We start from the raw sequence: 19,170 nt of genomic DNA, 5'->3' as shown, positions 1-19,170 counted from the left end.
TGCACCTTTTAAAATGTAGTCCAAGAAAAAAGCAAACTGTGCCCCAACTTCTCCTTCTCCCTATGGACTGGACACTACTATGCAATCAATATTTTGTTCCTGTTATTTCAAGTGTTTTCATTGGGAGTAACTGAGTTTGGTGGCAAAGTTACTTTGTTAAAGGGCGGAGGGGGGTGTTAATGTGTTTCTCTCCCCCCCCCCTCCAGAGTTGGGGAAGAAGTTACATAAAAATAGTTAGGCCATATTGATAAATCTTTATTGACAAAATATTGACATGGAGATACTTCTTGGAAGTATATAGTGTGTTAGAATTCTAACAAATTAAACACAAAACACGAACATATTTACATTCTGGTAAAGACATGAAGGAAAACATTTGTCATTTTTAGTAGCTCTATCGTCTTGGAACATCAATATCGTCATTGTCTTCAGTGCTTGAAAAATGTGCCCCCCCCTCTCCCCCAGTGAAAACGGGCCTGAGGCCGAATCCTTCCCGACTTGGAGCCTTCTCAACGGGTCTCACTACAACTCCCATCATCCCCAGCCAACCAAGGGCTTCCTGGTGAGGATGGGAACTGAAAACAGACACGCTTAGGAGGTGGCAGGCTGGGGAAGTTGGAGGGCAGGAGGTGATTTAGGAAAAATAATAATAACAATAACCGATTCATTTTAATTTATCCTTTTAAAGAAGGGGGACCATTTCCTGCCAGTCTCTTTTTCTTCCTCCCTTCCTTTACCCAACAGAAACCCACTTCTTCTTCTTCTTTTTTTCCTTCAAAAATTATCCATTTTGGAGGAGCAAAATGAAAAAATTAAAAATTTAAATTTAATTAAAAAAAATATCCGAAAAAGAATTAGAATTGGTTACCGCTACTTCAATTGAGTTTCTTTTTTCACAACCACGTTTTGACGCCAGAAGTTATCATTTAAAAGGTTTACAGACTGCACAGTTTTCTCGTAAAATAAAAATTTAAAAAGCACACAGAAACCTGTCTCAAAGGAGAGGAGGGAGGGAAGAATTACAGTTCATTTCTGCCTGTCTTTAGCAACCAGGGGTTTTCTGATTTATTTATTTTTTGTCTTTTTAAAGCCCTACACCTTCTTTCTTTGCCCTTCTCCAAGGCCTTCTCTCTCTCTTTTTTGTAAAGCATGAAGTTCAAGTTTCTCCAACAACAGGTGTGTCGATCTGGGCTCGGTGCGGGATTTTCTCTCCCCAAAGACTTTGGAAGGGGAGGAGGGCAAAAGAAAATTAATCATAATACACAGATATATCTATATATATATCTCCGGATGCTGATGAGGCCTGAGGCCCAATCCCTGGCAAAGTGTGTGCGTGCGTGTGGACAGGGGCAGGAAGGAGCGGGATCATTCCCTTTGAAATGCGGACTGCTTTTTTTTTGACTTGGAGGCCAGAGGGGTCAACCTGTTCCTTGGCTGGCCTTGGATTGACAGCTTCTCCCCCCCTCTTTTCCCTTCCCTTCCCTCTCCTCCCCCCTTTTTTCCTGGGTGTACCAGTAGAGGACCAGGGCTGACATCTGGCTAGCTGGCCTTGTGGCTCAGTCGCCCCATCCTCTCTGCCTCGACGAAGAGGTCCTTTCACACTTGCACTGCTGTTTGGTGTCCATAGAAAAAGTCTGCTTCCTTTGGGTGGGTGTGTTGTTGTTGCTGCTGCTGTTGTTGTTTCTAAGTGCCACCTTTGGAGTTTTTGCCTCTTTCTCTCTTTTTTTTAATAAAAGGAAAGAGAAAGTCGGGAGGATTTAATCGTCCGAAGTGACATCGATCTCCTCTGGGCTGGCTTGCTTGGTGGCGATCCTCCACCGGTTAATGTGATGAGTCCCTTTTTTCTTCTGTTGCGAGTCCGAACCTTCTTCTTCCAACTTCTGGCGCTTGAACTTCGTCCGTCGGTTCTGGAACCAAACTTTTACCTGCATGGGAAAGGGAAAAGGGAAGGGGACAACAACAGGATGGGGTTAGCCCCCCCTACAAGTACTGGGCACCCCTCATCTTCCCCACCCAAATAAAGTCTCCAGAAACTATGGCTTCTTTTCCCCCATCAGAGGATCTTTTGCGCCTTTAAGAAATGCGTTGCAACAGAAGGGGAATATTAGGGGTTATTAGCCCCCAGAGAGGGAAAAATACAATATGGGAATAGATCATATTCTCAGGTTACACCAGGTTTCGGTGTGTGTGTTGTATAAAGGAGGAGGACATGAAAACCCATGGAGGGGGGGGGGGTCCGAAACACACTGCAGCAATAATCCCGTTTGAGACCGCCTTAACTGCCCTGGCTCGATGCTAAGGAATCCTGGGAACTGTAGTTTTGTGAGACATTTTAGCCTTCTCTGTCAGAGAGAGCTCTGGTGCCACAATAAACTACCATTCCCAGGATTCCTTCGCACTGAGCCAGGGTAGTTAAAGCAGTCTCAAAGTGGATTATTTCTGCGGTATATTTTGGACCCGGGCGAGTCACACTCTCTCAGCCTCAGAGGATGGCAATGGCAAACCTCCTCTGAAGAAACTTGCCAAGAAGATCGACCCCATGATTATGAAGTCTTAGGGTCTTCATGAGTAAAAACAACAAAACAAAACATGGAGGCACGCAACAACAACATAGACATGGTCCGAAGAGATAGGTAGCATATAAAGTGTGTGTGTGTGTGTGTGTGTGTGTGTGTGTGTGTGTGTGTATAGTGTGTGTGATTTATTTGTTCAATTTCTATGCCGCCTTTCCCCAAAATGGGCCCCAAGGCGGCTTACAAGTTAGAACAAAAGGCAGAATAACCATCATAAAAATGTAGGTGGGATTATTTTGCTTTTATTCTATCATCATCGTCATCATTTTATAATTATTATTTTCCGAAATCCAAATGAAATTTTGTAGACACAACAAAACAAAACCCTGACCTCAGAAATGTGTCCCAGGCTTAAGAATGAGTTCAAACCCCCTCCCACAAAACAAACCCACTCCTGGCTTACTCAATCTTTCTTCCTTTCAGCAGTGCATTCCTCCCCTCCCCTCCCCAGTTTTTGTTTTTCTTATCCTTGGGGAAGGTGGTGGTGGTTGTGGTGTTGGGGAATAAAGCTGAGCCAGTCCCTAGCCCTTATCAGATGAGTCTGGAACTGGGGGTCTTCAGCACTGGGCGGTTCGAATTCACGTTATTTCGCACAATACCATCATACCTGGGAGCCCCTCCGAATTGGCATGATTCAAATTGGCCAATACGCATTCGCGCGAAGTGCATTCAGTGCAGAATGTTTTGTCACACCGGTGCTCAACATGAGGATTGGCCGATTCGTATCGGCCCCCTCGCACATGCTCAGTGGTGCCCTGCATGGGTTGCGACCTTAAACGCTTCCGGGGTGAAAGGGGAGGTCACGTCATGACAGCCCGGTAAACAGCTGGAGAGCCAGCTCATGCACATTAACAATCGCGATACAACGTGCCCTCTCTACATTCCTCTCTGTTTCCTCTCTACATTCCTGCTTGGTTTTAACGTTACCATGACCTTCCCTTGCAACAAATTAGCAATGCCCGGTTGTACGTGTGTGTGTGTGAGTGTGTGAATATGTATTCTGGGGGGGGGGGGGAGGACCAGTTCCAGCGGCTGTCAAAGAGGCTGGATGGCCATCTAAGTAAATGGGGATGCTTTTTTCCTCCTCCTCCTCCCGGCTTGGGAGCCAGCATAAGCTGCATCCCAAGAAGGGAACAGGCGTGGGGCCGCTAGAATCGCGGCGATCGCCGCCGTTCCAGCGGCCCCCGCGCCTCTTCCCTTCTTGGGATGCAGCCTATGCTGGCTCCCAAGCCGGGAGGAGGAGGAGGAGGCTGCCGGAACCACGATTCCAGCGGCCCCCCGCGCCTCTTCCCTTCTTGGGATGCAGCCTATGCTGGCTCCCAAGCCGGGAGGAGGAGGAGGAGGCTGCCGGAACCACGATTCCAGCGGCCCCCCGCGCCTCTTCCCTTCTTGGGATGCAGCTTATGCTGGCTCCCAAGCCAGGATGAGGAGGAGGAGGAGGCCGCTGGAACCGCCCCCCCCCGCTTCCCTGGAACCGGCAAGAGGAAAGACCCACCGGAAGTTAAAATTGGAATCTGGGGGTCTTGCGATGGAATTCAGGATTGGGTAGTCACACCAGAGCCATTCGCACTGAGATCGAACAGAGCCCCAATCCAGGATATTGCCAATCCCCTTATCAGCGCACTGGCCAACACGCTCCAAAAAGAGGAGCCAGTACGCATTCAGTTCGGCATCTCGCGCATTCATGTGAGTTCGGATTGGGCCATTCGAATGCTGGTATGATGGTATTGTGCGAAATAACGTGAATTCGAACCGCCCAGTGCTGAAGACCCCCAGTTCCAGACTCATCTGATAAGGGCTTCTGTGTTGCTTAAACCCTTGCCGATCTTATTCGGCTCGCCCAGAGACAGATCTACCGAGAGATCCAGACACAGGCCACTCCTGCCCACGCCTCAGATAAGGCAGAGAGAATCCCAGATACGACAGAGACGTTTGGCCTAAGGAAGGAAGGAAGGAAGGAAGGAAGGAAAGAAAGAAAGAAAGAAAGAAAGAAAGAAAGGGGGGGGGGAGAGGGAGAAGATATTTTCCTCTCTGCCCTGCTGCTTCCTAGTGGTGAAGAAATAAGGTTCCCACAGCCTCCGGCACCCTTTCTGGGGACAATGTTAAGTCACCAAGAACTTGCTATTAGGAGTTGCTGAGGAGTAAGTGAAAAGTGGCACTGATTTAAAAGTGGCACTTAGTACAGATAGCATTGCAGAATAGGGTTCAATCTGCATTGCAGAAATAATCCAGTTTGATATTGCTTTAACTGTCCTGTATCTATGCTCTGGAATTCTGGGAATTGTAGTTTGTTGTGGCCCCAGAGCGGACAAACTACAATTCTCAGAATTCCATAGCGTAGAGACAGGGCAGTTATAGTGGCGTCAAACCGGATTATTCCTGCAAATGTAGATGCAGCCTCCCTGTTGCTCCAGAAACCGATGCCAGGATCAAAAGCAATCTTCTTGGCTTCACGGGAGCTCACCTCCTGCCTCGCCTGGAACTCAGTTAAGCCGCAGTAATTGGGGTTTAAAACTAATCCCCCACCTTAAGCACAGGCCTTGGAAAGGTGCCCCCATTGATTTCAGCATTAGGACGGCCGCTTTTCAGCCCGATTCTCATTTGCGGCCTGCAATCTCTCCCCTCCCCGCCCTGAAATGAATAGGGCTTCGGAATCAGGACACCTCCGATGGGTTCGAAAAACCCAGTTCCTTCCGCTCATCTATGGATCTCAACTGGGAAAAGGAGATTTTGAATTTTAGGCTCTTTTTAACCAGAGTTCCCAACTCTTACTACAAAGTGGTTGAAACACTCTGTGGCAGAATCCCTCTGGGTTTGTCTCAGTTAGAGTAAAACCACTGAAGAAACTGGATTTACCTCTGTGTTGTTGACACGCCATTCAAGAGTGGGTTTATTCTATGTGCACATTATATGAGGCAACCTGCTCCCTATTTACTCCAAAGAAGTCCCATTCAGTCCAACCATAGCAAAGAAGCCCTCTGTGGCAGGTTTTCTCGTAGGGCCTGCTTAAAGTGGAAGCAAACTTCCTTGAGCCCAGTTTAAGGCCAAATCCATCTGTCTGGCATTTCACTCTTTCCTCCTGATCCTAAACCCTTTTTGCGTGGAAGTGTCCTATATAGACTTTCTTCCACGTGGAAAGTCATCGGGGATATACTACAAAACTATAACCGGGCAGGCTTTCCTATTTACGTCCATTCATACACAGAGCCCTCAATCAATCCAGAACGTGGGCATGACTTGTGTGTTTGGAAAGACTCTGCCTGGGAGAAAGAAGAGACTTAGGGCTAGCATTAATTGGTAGGATTACACCCATTGAAAGAATGGGATTTGTTGAATCATTACCGTTGAGTCTATGGGTCGGCTGAGGTTGGAGTTAAGGGTTGGGTCTGGTTCTTTGTGTGTCTGCGACATCTTCTGCTCTATTCATCCTTCTCTGCCCATCCATACAAGCCAATATTATTGTGTACGCTGGTTACCTCCCTCCTTAGAAGTAACTATTCACCAAGAAGGCTATCTCTCTACAATCCCTCCCACCCCACTTTAAGAAATAATACCCCCATCTCCCATGTGTCTCCAACGCGTTTGAATCGGAATTGTTTTTAACTGTATGGTGTGTGTGGTTTTTTTTTAAATGTTGTAAGCCGCCTTGAGTCCCAGTCTTGGGAGAAGGGCGGGATATAAATAAATACAATAAAATAATAATAATAATAATAATAATAATAATAATAATAATAATAATAATTCCCTCCTCTCGAGTATACACGTTTCTTTCAAGCAGAACCCTGATACTTCAAAAATAAATTGTTTTTTGAGGGTAACTTTTACAATCTGTTTCCAGTCCACACACCCAAATATTAATCCCATCACAACCATTTTTAAAAAATGAATTAAAATAAATTCGATTGTCGAGGGATGCAGTTTACCTCCACTTATCCCGCCCCCCTAAACAGTTCATTCGGCATTATTGCATTAAAATGTCCAGACTTTTTCTTATAGCCGGGCTTTGACAACAGACCAAAAGAGACAGAGCTGGGCAGAAGACCTCTAGAGCTCAGCCAGACTTCGGATTAATGTGGAGGGTGGGGTGGGTTGGGAAAAACAAAATCTTTTTGCGAGGAACCATTCAGCCTTAATTAAAAATAATTTTCAAAAGAGCCCCGTTTAATTAAGGAGGCGGTTCGAATCCTGCGCCCTTCAACTCCGCGCCTGCTTTTGTACTTAAGCGCCTCCGTCGGGTCAAAGGAAAGGAGGGGACCATATTTGCCTGGGATGCTTTTGGTGTCAGGGCCCCGGCTTTATCGGTGGGGAGGGAGAAGCCAAAGAAAAAGAAGAAGAAGAAGAAATGGTGGGGAAGGCCCTTCAAGTACCGTCAACTGGGGGGGGGGGTATTTAGGGAAAAGAAGGAAAGCCCCTGTGCATTTGCGTTGGGTCGCCGAAATCTGAATTAAACAGAACCAGCTGACCCTGGGTAGTCCTTTAATTACAGCTCGGATTGATCCCGAAATTAGCTCCAAAAGAGAGAGTCTTTCTTTCTCTCTCTCTCTCTCTTTGCAAAAAAAGCAAAAGGTAAACACGCGATTTATTTTAATAATTAAAAAAAGAAGGAAGAAAGAAAAAGAAAGAAAGACCTTCTGGTCGGGTTCGGCCTGAAAATGCCTGATAAAGGCGCTGCGCGTGGAGAAAAGAAAGAAGGGGGCATAAATCCTGGGGGTGGGGGGGGGAGGACCGTTTTAATCATCTCCTTTAAAGCCCCTCTCTTTTCCACATCTCCACATCCATTTTTATATTCTCCCCCCCCCCCTCCCAACACAGGAAGGAGAACAACCCCACCCCAAAACATCTTTAAAAATAAAATAAAAATAAAAAGCCCAGGGAAAATGCTTCCCTTTCCAAAAGCGATCCGAGGAACAAGGGGTGAGTTTAATGCGCTTTTCAGTTTGCTAATTGAAGGGGAGGTCGGGTCTTTTTCTCCCCTCGTTTTGTCGGGGCCTTGTGGGAGGAGGGAGGGAGCCTGACATCGGCACAAAAGGCCCCGGCTAGCATCGGGATCAAGCGGGACAAAGACCACCTGAAAGGGCCGCCTTGGCCCGGGGAAACCGGCCGGGGGACCGGGCCCTTTCTGGGCAGCCGCATCAAAGGCGGGAGAGGGACCCATTTATTGGATCTGGGGGGGGGGGTTGTGGGGAGACTCATTTTCTCAACACAAAAGGGCTCCATCTCTGCTCCCCACCCCCAAAGAAAGGAGAAAGGGGGGGGGGCAAAGAGTGGACAAAAATAAAAGTGTTACAACTTAATCCGACCAAAGAAGGTTACTGTTTACTAGGAACTTTGAACTATGTCTCTGTCTCTCTCTCACACACACACACTCACATACGATTTGTCTTCTCCTTCTTTTTACTTTCCCGTCCTTTAAACAGGGTGACCAGATGTCCTACTCACGAAGGAGGACCAGGCACCGCAAAAAATATAATATAATATAATATAATAATGGAGAACACTGCAGGAAAAAACACTTCCGGAAAGATAAACGCGTACTTCTTCGTCCTGCTCCTAATGGAGGGCATTTTGGAAATCCCTCCTGGGTTGAAAGGTGGGGATAGAGGACAGGTCCTGGAAAAGGAGGACCTGCCTTTGAGGGAGCCGAAGGGGAGAAGGAAAGGGAGCATTCCCATCGAAATTTCCCTCTGGAGTCTATGGAAAAAGAGAAGGGCATGGGGAGGGAGAGGAAGTGGGGGCATGTTTGGGGGCGGGGGACACCCTGAGAAAATAACGGGATACGGACCAAAAAGCGGCCCTCACCACGACAAGGGCTATCTAGATATCTACAGCCAAGGCAACCAGGTGGCTGAAACACACACACACACACACACACACACACACACGACACACACATACACACACAGGGCAGCTGGGCAATCCAACCGACCCGGCTTAAAGATGAATTTGATCTCATCTCTCTCCTCTTTCTCCTCCTCCTCCTCCTCCTCCTCTCTCTCTCTGTCTGTCTCTCACACGCACACTTCCAAGATTCACACAAAGGTTCATTCTCCCTGGCACACTCTTCCAGAAAACCCACATAGTCGAGTCTGGGCAATTGTCAAACAATGCCGTGCTTCCCATCGGGTCGCTTTGCGCACGAGCAATGCGTTTTAGTGTTGTTCTTTTTAATGTGCCTTTTGCGCTTTCTCTCTCTCTCTCTCTTTCTTCCCTTCCTCCCCATTCCCAAATTATCAATCCATACTGGCAGGAGGACTTCCCTGGGAAGTATCGGGGAAAACTCCCCCACTCTTAAAACACATACACCAAAAAAAGTCCAACCCAAAAACCTGACAACCCAACAAACCTCCAACTCCAATACCCTGTTTCCCATCGACTTTTTCTTTGGGGGGGGGGGGGGAGAGGTAAATATTGCGATCCACAACACTATTAAAACGGAGCAAGGGAATCCGAATCGACTCCGAAAGTCCAGCTAAACGAAACTGAAAGGTCGAAAGCAGCGATCATTCTAACGAAACCACCCTATAATCGGATCCCCGAACCTTTTCCCTGGACATGTTCTTCGGAATCGAGGGGGCTTCCATTTTCAAGCGAACTGGGTTGGTTTAAATCCAGTTACTTCGGTGTAAAAGGGTAGGGAGTTAGGAGTAGACACAGCAGGTTTTCCTTTTCGAAATCTCGACAACAAACAAGGGGTGAGGGAAACCAAACTTTTCTTGTCGTGATCAAACTATCTATAATCTGAAGCCTTCTAACTCTTTAATTTTAGAACCTTTTTTGGGAGCAGGGGAACGCAACACAACAAAAGCCACTACCTTTCCTAAAGCCAGCCTCCTCTCTAAATAACAAATCAAGACCCTTTCTGTAGCCCACAGTTTCAAAAACTATACAAATCCACAGAAACTGACTGAACAGTCCTCAGTAGCGACAACTACTCCTTTATTAATTATTATTATTAAGAAGCTCCGCAAAAACACCACCCACTTCATCAAGGTTTCAACCCGAGTTCACAACGAATTCTCAGCGCTTGAGATCGGACCCCACCAGCACCAGTTAAGCCAAACTATCTTGATCGACAGAGCAACCTTGTACACTTTTGCTCCAAAAAACACACCTGGTGGAGATCGGTGAGACTTACTCCTAGGTAAAGATACTATGTGCCTAAGATTGCAACCTGAAGGCCAACAAATGTGTCCCTCTGGCGAAATACTAGGTGAGGATTTAGAGTAGTTGGGGCTGCCTATAGGTCTGCAAAAAGAATACGCTCTGGGAAATCCGGAGTAAACCCACTGAAGAGGAATTTGCAAATTCAACACTTTTATGTTAGTTCCAGGGAGTTCAATGAGGGTTTAGCTTTACAAGCTATTCATTAAGTATACAGTACTATGAACTTTCTCTCCCCTGCCCCCCTCCCACCACACACATTTTGTTGGTCAGTTTTAAAAAATTAAATCAAAAAACAGGGTGCTTTTTTATTATTGGGGTCCAAAACACACTGCAGAAATCATCCAGTTTGAGACCGCTTTCAATGCCCTGGCTCAGTGCTGGGGAATGGTAGGAAGTGTAGTGTTTGTGAGACATTGAGACTTCTTGGTCAGAGAGCTCAGAATAACTACAATTCCCAGGATTCCCTAGTACTGAGCCAGGGCCAAAACAGTCTCAAACTGGAAATGCATCTGAGGAAGTAGACTTAAGGTCCAAAACACACTGCAGAAGTAATCCAGTTTGAGACCGCTTTAACTGCCCTGGCTCAGTGCTAGGGAATCCTGGGAATGGTAGCTTATTGTGGCACCAGAGCTCTCTGACAGAGAAGGCTAGATGTCTCTATGGTTCCCAGAATCCCCTAGCACTGAGACAGGGCAGTTAAAACAGTCTCAAACTGGATTATATCTGCTGTGTGTTTTGGACCTCAAGTCTAGGAAAGCTCATGCTGCCAACTTCTTTCTTAGTCTCAAAGCTGCTACCAGATCTCTTTGCATATGGATCCTTTCATAAAGGCGCTACCAGATCTCTCTACATATGGATTCTTTCTTTCAGTTCGACTCAAAAAGTGCTACCAGATCTCTCTACACACGGAGCCTTTCATTCAGTTAGTCTCAAAAGGTGCTACCAGATCTCTCTACACATGGATTCTTTCTTTCGGTTAGTCTCCAAAACTACCAGATCTCTTCTACAAATGGATCCTTTCATTCAGTTAGTCTCAAAAGGTGCTACCAGATCTCTCCACAGACGGATTCTTTCTGCAGTGTGTTTTGGACCTGGGAAAAGCAGGTACCCTAAAGAGAGAATGGACCTCTCCTCTCTTCAAGGCACACACACACATATATCCTTTCCTCCTCCTCCTCCTCCTCCGTTCCCCTTCTGCAAGGAAGACGTGCCACCCCCGGGGTCCCGTGCCCCCTCCCTGCCTGCCTCACCTGAGTTTCCGTGAGACTGAGGCTGTGGGCCAGCTGCTTCCTCTCGGCCCCGACGACGTAGTGATTCTTCTCGAAGGCGTGCTCCAGCCTCAGCAACTGGGACGGCGAGAAGGCGGTGCGGATCCGTTTGGGTTTCCTGGCGAGTGCATTGTGTAAGAGGAAGCTTTCCGGGCTCGTTTCGTTGCCTGGATCGCGCGACAGAAGATAACCAAAAATAAAATACAACACAATAAAACCCAGACAAGTTCGTGAGCATTATCGAAGTATTTAGCATTTCTAAACGGGAGGGTAGAGAGGAAGAGAAAGGAGTCGCTAAAGAGACCTCTTTCTCTTCTTTATTGGGCACCTTCCTCGCCCGTCATTTTTCCTAATTAGTTCGAGGTTCACTTCCCCCCAAAAGAGCTAGAAAAGAAGTGTTTTACACAAAGAGAAAGAGAGGAAAGGAACTAAGGAGGAAACCCACTCGCTCAAGGGAAAAATCGGAAAGGAGATTTTTTTTGGCGGGGGGGGGGGTTGTGCCGATGGATTGGTCTGATGTCCTTTTAAAAACCCTGGTCCTCTAGAGAATAGAGTTTATTAAAGGAGGTTTGGAGGCAAACTATTGTTATTTTTATTTTGGGCTCCTTATCAGCAACGAACCAATCCCCTGAATTTAATCGATCTCCTTCCTGATGGATGAAATAGATCAGAAAATTTAAGGGAGGAGATGCGTTTTTGGGACCCTTCTAAGTCTACCCACACCGTTTTTCTTTCTTTCCCCCCTCTCTTACACAGAGGAGACCCTTCTCTTCTTGTTGTTGTTGTTGTTTGAAAAGCCCACCCTGTCTCTAGGCAAAGTCCCAAGCGAGCCGAAGTTACTTGTCACGGTCTCGGATGAAAAGTTGGAGTAATTATTACTCGTTATTTAGAGTGTCAACAGAACCAACCTCGTCCTCTAGATTCAAATGCGGAATAAAGCGGAAAATAATGGGGGGGGGGGGTAGGCATTCTCCCCTCCCTCCTTCACCCCCCTTGTACACACACACAAACACAAACACACTGCCCTGGCCATCCGTCATCTGTCAATGACTGGAGGCATTTCTGGCCAAGCTTTGGAAAACCGCGATCGCCGCAATCGCTCTGTGTGTGTCAGAGAGAAAGAGAAAGAGCTTGGGTCGTTTCACCAAGAGTGTGTGCGTTATTTTAAGTGGCAAAGCCTAGCTTTTGGCCGGTGTCCTCCAACAATTTTTCACAACGGAGAAAGGGAAGGACGGGGCGAACCCAGAGCCATAGTTTTCCACTCAGAAAGATAATAATAATCATAACAACAAGAATGACAACACTAATGGATCTGAGGAAGTCGGCTGAAGTCTAGGAAAGCTCACTGCCAACTTCTTTCTTTCAGTTCCTCTCAAAGGTGCTACCAGATCGCTTTATATACTGATTTTCCAGACTAATACAGCTCTGTCTTTGCATTCAACAACAATAATAGCAATTATTATTGCTACTCGAGGGAAACATTTAGATTACTCTCTGCATGGGACTCCCACTTCCCCAGCATGTATATCTTGTGCTTTTTTGGTGAAATAATAATAATAATAATAATAATAATAATAATAATAATTCAAAAAGAATCAAATACCGAGGAAAGGGTTGACTACAATGCTGACACCCTCCTTCAGCTTTCTTCGGAGGGATGACGAGGTAACGATTTCCTCTTTTACCTAAGGTTTCTTCTTTCACCCAAGATTTCTTCTCTCACCTAAACCCTTCCTTCCCTTTAGTTAGGATGCTAGCATCTGTGCATACCTAGCCACTGGTAGTTTCCTTCAGCGTTAGTACTTGAGTTAGGATGCAGCCCATATTCATAGGTAAACTTTTGTTTAATCTGCAAGCTATTGGGGGTTGTTGCTTCTGCGTCTCAGTCCTTAGAGGAGCATCCTTAGACAAGGACAGGGTTCTGCTCCTGGGCTGATTTCAAGCTAGACCCTCTAGCAGGCTGGGCTTTGATATTTGTGAGGTTGAATATTCTTGTCTCCTCAACAGAGGCTGAAGCCTTAGGAAGCTGGAATTGCCCAGGTCAAAGAAGTGTGTGTATGTGTGTGGGGTGTCTCCCCCCCCCCCCCCGGACAAATTAAAATGCTTGGGACCTAAAGAAGACGGGGGATCCAGGAAGAGATAAGGGCCTCTTCTCTGTTCTGGAGGTCCACCTCTGGCCTTGGGCTAGGAGGCAGCGGGAGGACACCTTCTGGATGGATTGCTGGCCGGCCTTTGGGCTTCCAAAACAGAGCATGGGATCTCTATCTCCTTTGAGTCCCAAGCATTTTAATTACCTATGAGTTTCATCCTTCAAACACCTCTGAACCCTTTGGCCTCGCCAAGGCTCCACGTGCGTAAACTCTCCCTTGGCCTCCTCTTTGGCTCGCACCTGCCTTGAGCCCTGGAAGGCATAGAAGGGGGAAGAGGATGACCATTGGATCTCCCTCTGCTCCTTTCTCCGTTTTGCTTTTTGTAAAGTGTTACTTTGCAAATGCAAGCGAAGAAAGGAAAACTTCTGCTAGAGCCCCTTTGCGCACAGTTCGTCGCAAAGGTGCTCCAAGATCCCGGGTCCCAGAGAAACCGCCTGTTTGGCTGGGCAACGGTAAAGGAAACCAAACCAAATCAATACAATAAAATAGCCGGAGTCAAAGGTGAAGAGGCTTTCCTCTCAAGAAAGCGAAAGGTCTTAAGTATTTTATTTTTTAAAATTTCGATCCGACAATTGCAAAAGGAAATCCAGCCAGGAAGGGAGAGGAGCCACTTTGGACGCAAGTCGGCGGAAGAACTGAGTGCCGAATGCTATCTTTTCAATATTATTTTGTACTCCTGCCTTTGAAACTTGTTTCATGCTTCTGAGACTCTCAGCTTGTTCGCAAAGATCAGATCTTTGGACTTGCCAGGACTTCCCCCCAAAGACGAATCCAATCCCCCCCCCCCCAAACCAAGAAAAAGAAATCTTGGGATTTTTAATAAGAGAAACCCACAGGTAATTTTAAAAAAATCCTATTAATACACTGGCCAGGATTCAATGCTTTCTGTCGGCTTTTTGTCCCCCTCGCTTTCGTTTTCTCGCTTCCTGACTTCCCAGCCTCTCTCGTCGCCTTTTCCCTTGGTTTTTCCAAGCCAGACTTCTTTGCCTTTTAATTGAATACCGAGACAAACTAGGCCACGAATTTGACTGGAAATGAGTCCGAAGGGCCGGCGAAGGAAGACCCGATCTCAGAGTCCCCCCACAAATCCAGATTTCTCTCTGTTCCTCTCTCTGTGGCAGGGACAGTTTCCCCGACTTCCAAACAACTTGGAGTCAGTCCCCTTGGGTTTATTTGTGTATTTGTAGGGGATTTATATGCCGCTTTTCTCCCCAAATGGGGCTCATTTCTTCCAGATGAAGCGAATGAGGGAATCGCTGGGAGCACCCCCTGGTTGTTTGATGACCCTTGCCTTGCATTTCCAATCCTATTCCCTGTTAGAAACCACCCGGGAGAGGAATCTGTTCGGGGGAAAGCATTCCTCTCCCATCCCCGTGGTTTTTCTCCCTGGGTCCGAAGGACTCCTGTGAAGGGTTTCCTACAGACCCTTCCTCCACCCCTTACACCCCCCTGAGATCCTGAGGCCAGCTGGGGCGGCGGTGGGCTTCCACCCCTATTCATTTCCCCACTTTGCCAGACGGACACCATGCTTGGGGTTTCCTATAGACTCACCCTGTCAACCCGAGATCCCAAAGCTAGCTGGGGCGGCGGTGGGCTTCCACCTCCATTCTTTTCCCCCTTTGGCTCAACGGGCCCCTGTTTAGGGTTTCCTACAGACCCACCAGGTATCCCTTGGGATCCCGAAGCCAGTTGGGTCGGACCTCCATTCTTCCCCCCCTTCAGCCGTCAGACAGACCTATCCCCCGCGGTCCCGAAGCCAGTGGTTCCCCCCCAACTGCTTCGACCGGACAGACTCCCTCTCGGTCTTCCTCCAGCCCTTGCGACCGGAAGGCAGCCGCCTCTTGGCGGGCTGGGCTTACCTTGAAAGCGGTGTCCCAGGTAGCGGTAGCGGTGGATGAGCCAGGGGTAGAAGGTGGAGGGGTCCCTCTGCTGGGAGGAGGCGAAGAGCGGGTGCGGGGAGTGGGCGGCCGGCAGCGGGTGGGCGGCCAGGGCGTGGGGCGGGGGCAGCGGGTGGACGGGGACGCCGGCCGGGTTGGGCGGGTGGGAGACGGCCTCGGCGAAGACCAGCTCCGGGTTGGCGGCGTAGACCCCGCGGGGACCGGCTCCGGCGGCGGCCGAGGAGGAGGAAGCGGCGGCGGCGGCGGCGGCGGCGGCGTGGAAGCCGTTGAGGAAGGGGTTCATGGGCCCCGCGGCGGGGCTGGCATAGCTGAGGGCCGCCGGGCGGAGGGGCTCTTCGGCCCGGGAGGCCGGCAAGGCGGAGGGGCTGTCTTTGGCCACCAGGGACTCGATGGTGAAGCACCGCTTCGGGGTGGGCTGGAACATCCCGGCGAAGAGCCCCGAGCAGCCCCCGCCGCAGCCGCCCCGCCGAGCCTCCGGCCGAGGACGACCTTCCTCCTCCTTCTCCTCCTCCTCTTCCTCCGCTTGGTCTTCCTCCTGGGCCTCGTGGTCGCGCCTCAAAGTCCCGGGGAGAGGCTCATCGGCGGAATGGAAGAAGGGTCCCCGGGGCCAGCCTTCACTCCGGGCAGAGAGGCCGAGCCAGGCGGGAGCCTTCCCCGCCACCGCCTGCCTCACTCCATCCAGAAAAGGAAAGGCACAAGACCCAAAGGAAGGCCGGCTGGGCGGGCGGAGAGCGGGGTTGGGTTGGTGGGTCTGTTGCAGAAGTTGCAAGAGAAGTTCTGCCTTTGGAAAGAAAAACCGGATCCCCTCCTCCTCCTCTTCCTCCTCCTCTCCTTCTTCTTCTCTCAGGAGCGCTCTCTCCGCTTTGCCAAAGTCCAGCGGCGATCCATGGAGGCCGAGGAGTGGGTCCCTTGGTCCGCCGAGGTGCGACCGATTCGTCAGTCCCTAATTAGTGCGGAGGATCCCCTCGGAAGCTTCCTCTGAAAGCTGGGCAAATGGCTCGGTGATTGGTCGCTAGGACTCGCCTGGAGGGGGAAGGAGGGAAGGAAGGAAGGAGGGAGGGAGGAAGAGAGGAAGAGAGAGAGAGAGAGAGAGAGTGTGTGTCTTTCAAGTGCGTCAGAGGGGAGAGGCGAAAACTTCTGGCCCACGCGATCCTGGAAGGATGGATCCCGAACCGGACTGGAATGGACTCTCTCCAGAGCCAGCAGATCTAGGAAGCTTCCTGCGAGGCTGAGCTGAATGAAGAAGAAGGAGTCCCACCAGGATCCAGGTGAGGAGTTGGGGAGGGGAGGGAGGAGAAGAAGAAGAAGGCGAAGACGCAATCCTTGGCCTCTGTGTGTTTGTGTTTTTGTGTGTCTCAGGATACACAACACCGGAGGAATCTGCTTTTCCTTCCCGATGGAGACACCAACTCAAGGAAGGTGGAGGAGATGCCTCCTTGCCATCAAGAGCTTGGAGAGTTCCCCTAGCCCTGTTCCGAGATCTTTCCTTTCCCGTCCTTTAGGTATGTTTGGATGCTCTCTAGGGACCCCTTGGCTTTTTCTGAGGGTCACTAGAAGGGGGGGGGGACCAAAGGCGTTTTTTCAGGAGTTTCCAGTGCCTCTTTTCCCGATCAACCCCTGAATCCAAATTAAACCAGAGGCTTTCTTCCCGGCCGCCCTCCTCTTCTTTCTGGCCAGGCGAGGAGGAGATCAAGTGGCTCCAAAGGCATGGAGAGCAGCTGGCGTTGCGGCTGCGGACAAAGGCAAGGCGGGCCACCGGGGCGAGTCTGCTTGGGTTCCGACTTGTCCGCGTTTTCGGGATCGCCCGGGCTTTTGGGGAGGGATTTTTTAGGGCATGGTCCTCGGGCTCCCATTGGCTCCCGCATTGGCATCGTGACGATCCCCAGCCTCCTCGGGCTGCCTGCTGCTTACTGTTTATTGGCAGTTAAGGACCTATTATCTATTCATCAACCTCCTATTTTTACCAATTACACTCTTCTAAAGTGAAGCACCGGCAGGTATTTTTCGCGTTTACAATTAATGGTTTAAAAAAAAGAAAGAAAGAAACCAGAAGAAGAAAGAGGAGGAGGAGGAGGAGGAGGAGGAGAAGTAGGGAAGCAAAGCAAAGGATCTGGTCTCTTTATAAATCTATTAGACGGCCTGATTTATTTTGGAAAGGTGCAGAAACTGCTCGTGGAGAGGCATATTTGTGTGGCTCAAGGAAACGGTTCTGGTCTGGTTTCAAAACACCCCAACTCTTCTCTCCTTCCCACTTTCAATCTTGCTTTTTCCACTCTTTCCAGCCTTCCACCTTCCCTGTCACGACTGAGTTACGAATATAAGAAAACATCTAGCCGTGTTGGCCATAGAGCAATAACACCCAAACAATAATACCTTTATTGAGCCAACGCACAATTACATGTTGCAAGCTTTCGAAGTCACACTGGCTCCTTCATCAGGCAAACAGGAGAAAGAAATTGAAGATGCTAGTCATAGGCCTGCATTTAATATAAGGAGTCTTAGTCCAATGGCTTGGTGGCTACTTTAAGCAAACAAGGAGAGTTATCACGCCCATATAGTTTTCTAAATTGAAATGTACTGTTAGATCCCGCCCCCCTCCCTCCACAACAACAACAAGAACAACAACAACATGTTTGGGTCTGGAAGTCGAGAATGAGGAGTGTCTCACTCTCTGAGACACATTTAAGAAGCTTTTAGGTCGATTTACAGAATTTCCTCCTATATTTTACACTTGGTCTTAACCAAAAGGCCGAGAAGCGGGTGTGAGTTACACACTCTCAGCCCCAGAAACCCCCGTGATAGGGTCGCCTTTGGGTCGTTATTAGTCGGAAAGGACTTGAAGGCACACAACAACACCATGACCTTATTATTATTATTATTATTATTATTATTATTATTATTATTATTATTATTATATTTATTTATTTGTAACCCGCTCTTTCCCCAGAACTGGGGCCCAGAGTGGTTCACAATATTAAAAGAAGAGTACACAAGCTCCAAAGTGCTATACCGTGTCTGTACATGTGTACAGACAGAAAGAGTATAGCGCTTTTGTTCTTATGCCCATTGTTGTTGTGTCCTTTCAAGTGGTGGCCGATTTGTGGCGACCCTAAGGCGAACCTGACAGGGGTTTTCTTGGCAAGATTTGTCCTCTGGAGCTGAGAAAGAGCGTGGCTTGTCCAAAGTGGGTTTCCATGGCCAAATAGGGATTGGAACCCGGTCTCCAGAGTCTTAGTCCAGTTCCCAAAGCACCACGCTGTCTTTCATTCTTATGACCATAGGTATATCCCAAAACTCGGGTACTTCATGATAGTGAGAGGGTAAAGCAATAAGACTTTCCATGTGGCTAAAATCATGACTGGAGTTATACATTTTAAAATCCAGTCTATTTCTCTCCTGGGTCCATGGAGGTTAGAGCACGCGGAATGCTTTCCAACTCTGTACCTCCAAGGAGACAAAAAAGTTTGCTTGTGTGTTTGGGAACTGGCGTTCATTAATCTGCGTCAATTTCCTGGATTAAATCCTTTCGGGTTATTAGGATCCTTAGGAACAGTGTGAGCTTTCCAATATCCTGCCAGCAACCCATCCTTCCCTTCCTAGGATTAAATTTAATAATTTACTTAACCGAACCTTATGGAGAAAACGGGCCAGTTCTTGCTCCTTTTCCGAGCGCTGCCTTTCTGAAAGGACCAGGTTCAAATCCATCGCAGAATTAGCCTGTTTCCTAACAGAAAAACCCAAGACGTGGAAAGGTTTTGGGAAGGCATCATGTCTCTAGTCGAGGGGAAAAACGATCCACAAGGCCGTCCATCTAGTGAAGTGTAGATTCCTGAGTGGAGGGATTTTGCTAAAATCCAAATGTTTCGGCATCGCAAGGCACCGGGTTGGGAAACAAAGGCTTCCAAAGTAGTTACACTGCGTTGGAGTGAGAAATGTCTCGTTATTTCTAACAGGCCCTGCCTTCCTTCCTTCCTTCCTTCCTTCCTTCCTTCCTTCCTTCCTTCCTTCCTTCCTTCCTTCCTTCCCCGTTAATGGGGCGGAGGACATTTATTTAATCCTGGGGGCCCATGGAAGGGCCTTCCACTGAAACCAACGGAACTGGCAAACACTAGGAGGC

At 48.5% G+C, this 19,170-nt stretch overlaps 1 protein-coding gene across 1 annotated transcript; it reads right to left on the bottom strand.

Moving 5' to 3' along the window:
• Positions 1-258: 258 nt before the first annotated feature.
• EMX2 (empty spiracles homeobox 2) lies at positions 259-15,948 on the bottom strand. Its single transcript, XM_089507814.1, has 3 exons — positions 15,015-15,948; positions 10,988-11,172; positions 259-1,925 (listed from the first exon to the last, which is right to left on the bottom strand). The coding sequence occupies exons 1-3, from the start codon at positions 15,475-15,477 to the stop codon at positions 1,758-1,760; spliced, it is 816 nt and encodes a 271-aa protein (XP_089363940.1). The 5' UTR covers positions 15,478-15,948; the 3' UTR covers positions 259-1,757.
• Positions 15,949-19,170: the final 3,222 nt, after the last annotated feature.

This window comes from Sceloporus occidentalis, unplaced genomic scaffold (genome assembly GCF_023333645.1).
Source record: "Sceloporus occidentalis isolate IW3139 unplaced genomic scaffold, rSceOcc1.0.p SCAF_2, whole genome shotgun sequence".
NCBI classification, from domain to species: Eukaryota; Metazoa; Chordata; class Lepidosauria; order Squamata; family Phrynosomatidae; genus Sceloporus; species Sceloporus occidentalis.
This window is presented reverse-complemented; position numbering and strand designations above follow the sequence as displayed.

Excerpts from the sequence above, each read along its gene's own strand:
- EMX2 (XM_089507814.1), bottom strand. The coding sequence starts at position 15,477 with ATGTTCCAGCCCACCCCGAAGCGGTGCTTCACCATCGAGTCCCTGGTG. Across the intron at positions 11,173-15,014 it reads CCTGGGACACCGCTTTCAAG|GCAACGAAACGAGCCCGGAA; the intron begins GTAAGCCCAGCC and ends CGCGCGATCCAG. Across the intron at positions 1,926-10,987 it reads TCAGTCTCACGGAAACTCAG|GTAAAAGTTTGGTTCCAGAA; the intron begins GTGAGGCAGGCA and ends TTTCCCATGCAG.